Consider the following 10,996-nt stretch of genomic DNA (forward strand, 5'->3'; position numbering starts at 1 on the left):
ACAATCTGTTGCGAGCTGTCACCACGCCTTATTAATAAAGCATTGAGGTTTTCCAGTGATTTGCTAATTTTATAAATTGCCATGGATTCACACCCCGCTTCTGGCTTGCATAATTTTATGCTTTCTTGAGTAGGAGAGAGAGTTACCGCTGCCCGGGCCTTCAGGGGGAGTGGGTCTCATCCATCCCAGGGATTTGGCAAGACAGCAGAGATGTGGGTCCATCCCCCGTCCACCACCCCCCTCCACCCGCATACAAGGACAGCAATCATGGGATCTGTGGGTTCTCAGCTCTACGGTTCCTCCCAAGTTAGAGCTATGTACTGGGGAAGTTCCTCCTGCCGCTGGGGCTCTGGTTCCCAAACTGCAGGGGGAACGTGCCAACCAAAAAGCGCTATTTCTGAGGGCGGCTGTAGCTCCGAGTGAGCTGGCCCAGCACCGTGCAAGAGGAAACCTCAGCTACTCCTACCCCTTAAAGCCGCAGGCCTCCCAGCTCTCTGGGGGGCTCCAGTGCTAACTGCATTGAAGAACCAATGATTTAATCCTCCCAAAACGGAAAGCAGCATTGGCAGGGTTTAGAGGTGGTGTTAGGGACTGACCATCGGCGAGTCCCCACCCCCCCTTCTCCCCTACACACGCTCTTTGGTCCTGTATATTCCAGATTTGTGGTTATGAAGGATTTTAAACATGCATGAGAAGAGAGAATAGTAAAAATCAACCTCCACACACCCATCCTCAGTGACTTCATCCATCCCTTTTTTTCTTTTTCCTCGTTTTCTGAATTCTTTTAAAACAAACCCTCAAGCCGTTCAGTGCACCCCTACATTCTTTGGTATGCATCTTTAAAAACGATGGGCATTTTCTTCCATAAGGGTATAACGTCTTGTGCCATTTAACAGAAACGTTTTTGAAAATACCGAGTTTTTTTTATTTCATCTACTACCCCGTTCATACGCAAATGTCCCCTTGTCTCAAAAAAAATGGCATTTTACAAAAATGGCTGCTGCAAATCAGGAGTGCAACACGGTTCCAATAAAGCTGTCTTGGGTGTTTTAAAAACAAAAAACGGGATGGTGGTGTTTTGAGCTTTGCTTCTCCGCTTTGCATCCAGCCAGCGACCCACAGAACAGGGCCCATTAACCCTTTCAGGGCCTTCCCTTGTGTAGATGCGCCATAACATTCTAAATCATTTCTGAGTATTCAGGTTGTTCCCAGTTTGTCTATCACAAGTGATGCTGCAATTGTCATCTGTCCTTATGAACTCTTAAAGAAACAAACAAACCAAAAAAAGCCAAAAGCAAATCATTTGCAGCTGCCGGAAAGACAGCCCAGGATGGGACCTGCCTCCTGGCCCCTTGGAAATGGGGCTCTAATGTCTGGGGGCGGTGACAGCAGCCGTCAAAGCCATGTCCGCTGCTCACATCCTTCCTAAAGCCACCGTCATTATCACCGGGAACCGGCAGAAGAGCCGCTGCTCTCGAGTCAGACTGGGTGGGTCTTGGGGTGTAAGAAAAGCAACTGGGGGCTGGAGGAGAAGGGAGTTCTAGCACCTGCTGGAGGCCCGGCTGTGTTTACAAGGAAGGAAACCCAAATCTTTCAAGCTCGGGGAGTCCCCGGGGAGCTGCTGCTTCCAGCTTCCATTTCCTCCTCCAAACAGGATGTGAAACCATTGTCCTGTCTTGGCCCAGGGTTGCGATGTGATTGGTCGTTCATGCCTGCATTGTGGGCCTGTGGAGCTGGCCTTTAGGGTTCGAGAATATGAGGAAGGAAGGGTGATCGCCCCACATCTGGGAAGAGGAAGTCTGGGAAGTTGAGCATTCTCACACTGGCTGCAGCCCGGCCCCAGGTGCTGTAGGGCTGAGGCATTCTGGTTTCTAAGCCCCTCGGGGCATTAAGTACCTTCGGTGGTCTGTGCTTGGCCCGCTGCGCTGCTGGCTGTGGGTGTGGGCGACTCAGCGATGGAAGGCCGGCTGGCGTAGGGCCTGAGGCGTCCCTTCCCAATAGGGAAGGACGCCAAGGACACCGAGTTTTGAATCTAGAGCCATTCTCAGTGCTTGCTCTGGCTTTGAATAGAGTTATATTATTATTATTATTATTATTATTATTATTATTATAAATCAGAGTTTCTTTCAATTAGATTAAAAAGAAACATAAAATCAAAATTTATTTTGCAGTGAATCTCTTAGAATGTATATCGTACCCAGAGGAATGCGGAACATTTTGCAAAACCCTGTCCTTGCTCTTGCTGACCCAGCAGAAGCCCAGATGGTTTGCTCCTAACTGCCTGGAGGTGCCTATCTCAGTAAAGCCCAGTTTCTTTTGTTGGTTTGTTTTTTCCATGTAATCCATCGCTGAAGGACGTTGCTCTGGCAGAGGGGGAAACATTGCTGAGAAGCTTCCTGGAGGATCTTGGTCTCAAAGTAAAACCTCCGTGGAACACACAGGTGCGGGCAGCCAGCAGGTGCCATCCTGTTTTGGGTCCTTTAGCCGAGGGAGCTGAGCCCAGTTCCTGGATTAAAGGCTAAGAAACGGGTGTCCCTCTGACACAGGGCACCTCAGGACACGCCAGGGTCCGGGAGAGAAGGCTGAGCTAATGAGTTAATGTTGACTCACTGAGGTTGAGCAAGAGAGGGGAAAAGCCCAAGGGAGAGAGGTGAAGTAACTTCGGAGCAGAACCAGCACTTGGCTGGAAATGGCTGGCTTCCGTCCATATCCTCTCTAAAACATCCCACAGGAGAAAGTGGAAGGCGTGGGTCCCTGCTGTAAAGTTTATGTCTATTTCAATTCCTTTCAAGCGTTTAGATGATTCCAGGCCTCCTCCCTGTAAGCAAGGGTGCGTTCAAGTCACGGCAAAATGCAGTCCGTTTCCGTGGAGGCGAAGGGCTGCCAGGAAGGAGGACAGAAAATGAAGCCGCCCAGCCGACGCGTGATGGAGCACTAGATTAACACCAAATTTATTATTAAGCACTAGTTAGGCATCCTGGAGTCACGTTAGTTGGAGAAATACACATTTAGAAGCAGTTTAACCTATCCAGCCTGATACGTTTTCTCTTATATAGTACTACCACCCCTCTGCTCCAAGCCCACTCTCCTCCGCTATAGAAATGTCCCCATTCAACCTTCAGCATTTTAAGGAGCTCGGCATTTTAAGGTTACTGCAGTCATCGCACTGTCCTGTATGGCAGCCACTGGCCACATGTAGCCATTAAAATTTAATTTAAATCAAATTTAAAATTCAGATCCTCCTTTCACGTGCTCAGTAATAGCATTGGACTGTGCAGAGAGGGAATGTGCCCTTTGTCACAGGAGGTTCTTGAGGACAGCGCTGGTGTAGGCCAGGCAGGAGCCAGGCACACATGCTCACACTCACACACACACACATACACACACATACACACACACACGCTCACACACACACGCGTGCACACACTCACACACATGCACACACACGCTCACACACACACTCACACACACGCGCGCACACACACTCACACACACTCACACACGCGCACACACACTCACACACGTTCACACACACATGCACACACATGCACACACACTCACACGCTCACACATGCTCACACACGCGCACACACACTTACACACACTCACACACGCGCACACACACTCACACACACGTTCACACACACTTACACACACACTCACACGCTCACACATGCTCACACACGCGCACGCACACACTTACACACACGCACACACACTCACACACGCTCACACACACACACACGCTCACACATGCACACACATACACACACACGCTCACGCACACGCTTACACACACGCTCACACACACACACGCTCACACACACGCTCCCACACCCCTTTTTTCTCTGACTAAGGAGGTGGGTGGGTGGGGATGGAGGTACACCTCACAAGGGCAGCCCCCGCTGACTGCCACTTCCTGGTGGGTATAGAACACATACTTTGTCCCTCATGTGTGTCCCACACACTGTGGAGGTCTGGGATGCACCTGTGGACCAGCCAGCATGCTGAGGGCCCCCTAATGCTTCACCCTGTGCCTCGTGCTGGGGACACCAAGCTGAGGGGGCAGAGCCCGCGCCCCTGAGGAGCTCAGACAGAAGACAGCCCCAAACAAACAGTGCCAGGCAGCCCTGCGAGAGCAGCTGGGAAGACGAAGGGCACACAGCTGGGGAAGACCCACCCGTGGCATTCAGCGGGGAGGTGCCTTGGGGCGAAGCATCTGAAAGCTGGCTGGGAGAAGCCCAAAGCCTCTGGTGAAGGCCCTTCCAGTCCGAGGGACCAGCCCAAAGGCCTAGAGTGGGAGGGAGTGAGGCCAGGGTGGCTGCAGCCTGGGCTTGGCGGGGAGCCAGGCCCTTAAAGGCGCACGTTTCAGGCTAGGAAACGGGGATGTCCTGAAGGCGAATAGGATTTTACCCTGAGGGGTAAGAAATGGGGTCTGCATTTTAGCAAGCTGGCCCTGCCAATTGGTGGAGGCTGGAAATCTGATTTCGAGGGGCGGGTTAATGATGCGGTGACTGCAGCGCCCAGTCAGAGATGCAGGAAGCGGGTTTTCAGCAGCAGGGATCTGAGGGGCAACAGGAAGAACCTGAAAGGGCGCTGGCAGAAAACAATGACAGCTTGGGGGGCTGAAGACACGAGAGTCACGATGAACGGTGGGTGACGGTATCATTCCCAGCGATGGGAAACTGGGCTGTGCGGAGGTGATCCTGGGGGAGGTGGGGTTGAAAGACTGGGGTCTGGGTGGCAGAGGGAAGGGGGTGTGACGATGACCATCCGTTTACCGAGGAATGGCAGCTATGCACGTGCTTGAAACGTCTCCGTCTTTCGTTGACTGGGCCTCGCTCTACGTGTCTGTTACCTTGGAGCATTCTTGACAAGCCGGTCTACGATTTCGGCATGTTCTACCTCCTCCCCTATCTTTCCAATCAAAGCCCTTATCTGTCCCCACTGCCCTTTCTTGATTGCAGCCTTCCTAGTTCCCAGCTTGCAACAGCAACCGTCTCCCAGCCTTCATGTCGGCCTGGCCCTCTTCCAATCCACTTTCCACAAAGGGGCGGCTTTCTAAAAGTGAAACGCGGCCCATGCCCTTCCTCAGGAAAGTCACTCAGCGACTCCTACATGGCTGGCAGGCCAAGGTCCCGACCCCAAAGCCACCTGGCCCACAAGGCCTCTAGTGACCACCCACGTCATCGCTCACACATCCCCCTCGCTCAGTAGCACCCCATCCAGGCCAAATGTGAAGACCCAGGCTCACTGCGGCCTCCAAAACGTCCCCACCACTGACTACTACAAACCAGCCTGGGAAGTCTTCACCTGGCTGTGTCCTAGCCCTCTTCCAGAAAGCTTTCTAGAAACTTCTAAAGCCACGTTAAGGTGCATGCCTCTGCACTTTCTTCTCCAGCAGTCCCCTTTATAGCTCTGTATTTTCATTGCCTATTTGTTCCCTCAGCAGAATTATGAGTGCTTTACCTGTAGTAACTCATAGGAACCTTATGAGGTAGATGCCATTATCATTCCCACGTTACAAACAAGGAAACCGAGACACAAAGAGGTTAAATAACTTGCCCAAGGACACAAATCTAGCAGCTGTCAATCCGGTGAGGTCCCGGGCCCACATCTGCAACCACTACGCAGACTTTCTTATTCCCTGGTGTAACCCTAGTACAGAGCCTGGCCACCACAGTTGGTGTTAGGAATTTTTGCTGATCTCCATGAGAGTCCATAGCGTTTACTCATTCAATAAATATTATGTTCCTACATCTAAGGGTTCCTGTAAGAATTGACTTGAGGTGAGCAAAGGAAGATTTGAATGCATTCATCACACAAACACTTTCTGAGCACTTGCTCGGCGCACTGCGGCAGAGAGAGAATGAGGACAGAGCCTGTGGCCTCTAGGCGTTCATAGACTTGTGGCGGAGAAGTTCAAAGGCTCGTGTTGAAGAAGAAAAGGAAAACAAGGTAAGAGCAGCACTCCTCCATTCCTCTCTGATCCTCAAGCCTTCACGGAATATCTGCCTTCTCCTAAAGAGGATTCTAGCCGGAACCTACTCTGTCAAGGGATGTTCCTGAGACCCTTACGCTGGAAGCTTCCTGTAGGAGCGAGGGGTGCGGCTGTGGAAGCTGACGTGGTTTGAGGGGCTCAGCGCCGAGGCTGCGGGTCTGAAGACAGGAGCTTGGAGAATTGGACCGCAAACCCCTCCTTGGGCGGCGGCCGTAGCAAAGAGCCGGTGCTGCCACCTGCTGGCCAGAGAGAGGACGCACCCGCCGCCGCCCACTGGTGGGAGAGGGAACCGCAGCCCCATGGGGAGGGGAGGGACCTTGTCACAACCTGTTTCGTTTGGACAGGAGGAAACTGACAAAGCATAGTCAGGGCCAGAAACCAAGTTCAGGTTCCTGTGAGGCCTCATGCACGCTCCTCTGGGTTCAGACACGTGGGAGGTAAAATCTAAACTGCAGTCCAGCCTTCCCCCACCTCTTCCTCTGTCCCGTCTCTCATCAGTCCTTGGGAACCACAGCACTGCGCTCCCAGTAACGGCCGGCCCTCTCCAGTTTCCTCCTCCAGCCTTGCCCAGTCTTGCTTTGCCTTCATCAGAAGCCAGTCAAATACAGTGAAAGAAGTTTTTGACATTTTGGAGGAGGAAGGACTGTAGGTGCCCCCACCCCCTCACCCCACCCCCACCCCCAGCTTCTCACTGGAGGACCTCATCTCCTGGGGTGCTAGCACTGAAATACAGAGGTTCGGAATCAAGTCTGCCTGTGCAGAGCTCGTGCTAGAACCTCACGCTCTGATTCCCTAGTATGTGAGGCTCTTCCCACGCGGCCAGGGCCCCGGGCCTCTGTGGCTAAGCTCGCGGTACCAACTGGGATGTCCAGTCTCCGTTGTGGAACTCAGTTATGTTACCAGGAGGAAAAATACACAGCTCTGCCTTCCCCAGAAGGACAATGGAATCCTGGCCTGTGAAAGGGACGCCTGTATGGGCACCACCTGTGGAAATCACTAGAGGACACGTTGATGCCCATCAGACGAACCCCCTTCCAGGATCAGAATGGGACTACGATCAACAAATGGAAATCCAGGGGCACCTGCTGGAGGCAGCCACCTGGGTCCATGACACGAGGAAGCTGCAACAACGCAGAGATGGGCTGAATTGACACATATTGCACTTGACCCTCAGGGGCACAAAATGCCCATAAGAAGTATTCTCTCTGCCAACAGAGACAGTGATGGCAGGTGGCTCTGGGGCAGCTTCTCCGATATCTGGGAAACCAATGCCACCACTTTCTTAAAGATAAAAATACATAAACTCCAGGCATGTCGGAGATACCAACATCAAAATTACTAATATTTCGATTTTTAACCCTTTCACTCCCACAGGTATTTGATGCACGCAGTTAGCAGTCGGCACTACAAAAAGTGTGTCTTTTCAACTCTTGCCCTTCCAGAGCATGATGAGAATTTGCTATTTGCAACCCTATGCTACATACAAAAGATTGAACAGCCGGACATTTAAAAAATAAACATGTTCAGTTTAATAGGTTAACTAGAAATGTATGTTGCGACATGTCCCATTTTGATATTGGTATTTTCCCTCATGATACAATTTTGCAATGGTGTTAAACTCAGCAGGTCAAGCCAGAACCACACGAAAGGCCAAGGCGGCTTGTGGGAAGCTGCGAGATAGGAACGCACAACGCTGCCGGCCCTTGCGGACCCTCCGGAAAGAGAAGAAACCAACACTCGTGGTTCTGTGTCTGAACCCGGAGGGTGCTGGCTACAGAGAAAGGTTAAGAGTGGAGGACCACATGGGAATGAGACTTAGGAAAGTCTTCGTTTTCTTTCAGGCAGCGTTAGAAAGGGTTGTCCAGGATATTCACTCTCATCAGGAATTTGTTCATTTGAATATCCTGCAAGTTTACCCTTCTGGACACAACTTGTTCCCATGACGGGAGCTTCAGGACTGTCTGCCGCCAGTCCTTGGTCAGCTCGGAGCTTGAATACCACCATTCCTGAGAGGGCCAACGAGAGCACAGGCGCTGTCAGCGCTCCTTGGCCGGTGCGAGCCACACCAGCCCCATATCAGGAGCAGCTCTTCAAACCACGTGAACCCACAGATAATGAATTTGGCTGCCCAAACTAGGGTACTGACACATGACTCTGTAAATAACACATAGACGTGTATATGCGTTCACTTATTCAACAAATCCTGAGCGTCGGGCGCTGTGCTAGGGATCAACCGTGGGTTTTGCCTTCTAAGAGGGGAGGAAAGGCCTTTCCATGAATGTAACACAGACTGTAAAGTGGTAAGAGGCAGAGAGCTTGCTAAAGCGGACTGGGAGGGGGGGAGGCCCCACGAGAACTCAGGGGGGAAGAGGAGGTGCACGGAGCTGAACTATGGACGTGTCACCCCTCCCAGCGGGAGTCCGGAAGGCCAGTGGAGGCCTCAGCAGGCGGGGGCTCCCAGGGCTTCCTCGGGAGGGTGAGCACCCCCCGCCCAGCCTGCTAGCTGGTGGTCCTTACCTTATTCATGTTAAGCCAGCATTTCTCCAGCATGTTCCCCTGGGTCTCCGAGAGCTGTAAGGCCGTGTCCAGGAAGAGGTCACAGTTCTGCCCATCGCCCATGAGGATGCAGATATAGGCCATCAGGTGGTAGAGCCGCGGGTGGAAGACAGTGCCAGTGGCACTCTGAGCCACCAGGGTCTCCAGGGTCTGAAGAGAAAACAGCACCTTCGGGTCAGAAAGGGGTCCTTGACTGCAGTTTTTCCTTTGCCGGTGATTTGGGGACATTTCAAGGATACAAACAATCAAGTGAAAAGTATATTACGGAGACATACATGAGAAAGAGTAGAGATAAGACCAAGAATGTGATATAGATGGGCTCATTAACCCTTTTCTGCAACCACTTGAAAAACAAAATACATTTTCTTTTTATTAGCAAAGCAATATAACTGGATTGTTCAAAATTTAGGGAAAAAAGTGAAAATAACAACAAAAGATATAAGAATCACCCATAACCCTGATACCTAGAAAGAAATATTTTTAAACATTTGGGTACATGTTTTCCCGCCTCTTAATTTCTCTGCCTATTGCGCTCTCTCTCTCTGTCTCTCTGTCTCTGTCTCTGTCTCTCTCTCTCTCTCTCTCTGTCTCTCTCTCTCTCTCTCACACACACACACACACACACACACACACGCACGCACACACACACACCCCACACAGCTGGGGTCATACTAATCATACGATGATTTTCCCACTTAGCATCAGGTGACGAAGGACAGGATTCGTTTACATCAGGGCTCACAATTCAAATGCTGACAGCAGCCAGGCAAGTAACACAGATCAACAGGCGGGGTACAGCCTGAGCAGCACCGGAGAGCATGCCCCAGTGGAGACAATGTGCCCTCAGCGTCACCCCTGGTCAACTCTAGCCAATAGCTGCCCTTTGGCACGAGGGCCTCGTGTTACCAGATACTCCAATGTTTAAATTCAGATTTTTGAACATGAAATATCCCAATGTGTAAATGTGCCATTTCTGACTCAGCCAATCTTCTTGCTGAAGGGCGTGCAGTGTTTATTTCCTGTGAGTGTTTTAACAGTGTAAACCGGAGACCGACATCTTTATAGAAACACTTTTGTGGGCCCTCCAATTATTTGCTTAGGATGATTCCCAGGATGAGAGTGACTGGGGCGAATGGTGTGCGCATTGTAAAGATGTTGAAGCATTTTGCCAGCGTGCTCTCTAGAAAGTGGATGAGATTGCTTTACAGGATGAAGGTTACGTAAGGAACGGGGACCCATTTAAGGAGCATTTTGTCCTGGAGACCAGACGGGAGCCTCACCTTGAGGAGCTTGATGCCAGCGTCCTGAGCCCACTTCGACTGCTCTTCAATTTGCTTCTGAAGGTAGAGCACTTGCCCCTCCAGGTACCGACACATTCCTTGGAAGTAAAGCATGGTTGGCATTCTTCTTGGCACAAGATTTTTTGCTTTATTGGAAAATACTTCAAAACGGTCCCATTCCTGAAGTCTGGCATACCTGCACCACCATGGAAGAATCAGAAAAATCAGTGTCACCCTTGGAAGGGGCTGGTTTTCTGAACTTGGTCTCTCTGTAGGTGTCCCCAATACCTGAGCCTTCGGAAGCCTGCCACCTGCCTACCTGGAGGAAGTTATGTGCTATGGAGCTAGGAACAAATACAATTTTTTGATGATTTGAGATGTATGGAATGCTTGGGGACACTCAGATCCTATTAGCCACCATTTATGTAACTCTTTGGACTTCCACACAGTGAAGCAGGTCAGACCCTTGGAGCTACAAATTCTAGGGCTTGAAGAAATTGCTCAAATTCCAAAAAGAGATGACCTAGGCTGGGACTACCCTGAGAAGCACTGGCCACATCTACAGTGGTTGAAAGAACTCTCCAGGTAAAACAGAGGAGAGTAAGAAATTAGGATGGCTTTTGGACTTTAGAGTTCTTGAACTTTAAATCATATAGGCAAGTCCGTTTGACCTTGAACTATAATTTCTTTGGACTTTAACTGGCAAGGGCAATTCATTTTTGGATTTTAATTTCTCCCAAGGAATTTTATAATAAGAGGAGATCTTTATTCAAATTTGGAACTGCTCTGGCTTGTGGCACTTTCTATAGGCATGTCTTCATAGTATCATTTAATCTCTTCACAAAATCTCTCAATATTGGACGGCATGGCTGCATATATGGTCTGAGATGGGGAGTAGCACAGGGAATGACTTTCTCTCTTGGGGATAGCTGTGGAAGAAATAATGTTCTGGAGGCTTCCTGATCTACTTCCTTGAAGTTAAGGCCATAGCTGCAGGCTGCTGAGTTAAAAACCAAATGGGTTCAAGGGTTGAGCCCAGGCTCACTGGGCTGATAGGGAACAGGACTGCTTCTTCCTTTTACGTGAGGGGAGGGCCGTCCGCCAGTGCACTTTCCCCGCCTCCCTCCCTCCTCCAGTTTATTTATTTATTTATTTATTT

At 50.5% G+C, this 10,996-nt stretch overlaps 1 protein-coding gene across 1 annotated transcript in view; it reads right to left on the reverse strand.

The window, feature by feature from the left end:
• Positions 1–7,512: 7,512 nt before the first annotated feature.
• Positions 7,513–10,996, reverse strand: part of ADCY10 (adenylate cyclase 10) — a 44,516-nt gene continuing 41,032 nt past the window's right edge. Inside the window, exons 28-30 of the mRNA XM_019646943.1 lie at positions 9,838–10,033; positions 8,519–8,707; positions 7,513–8,007 (exon numbers count right to left, since the gene is read on the reverse strand). Coding sequence (XP_019502488.1) covers positions 7,849–8,007; positions 8,519–8,707; positions 9,838–10,033 — 544 coding nt within the window. The 3' untranslated portion in view covers positions 7,513–7,848. The remainder of the gene's footprint in view (positions 8,008–8,518; positions 8,708–9,837; positions 10,034–10,996) is intronic.

Source organism: Hipposideros armiger, unplaced genomic scaffold, assembly GCF_001890085.2.
Source record: "Hipposideros armiger isolate ML-2016 unplaced genomic scaffold, ASM189008v1 scaffold_6, whole genome shotgun sequence".
Lineage (NCBI taxonomy): Eukaryota > Metazoa > Chordata > Mammalia > Chiroptera > Hipposideridae > Hipposideros > Hipposideros armiger.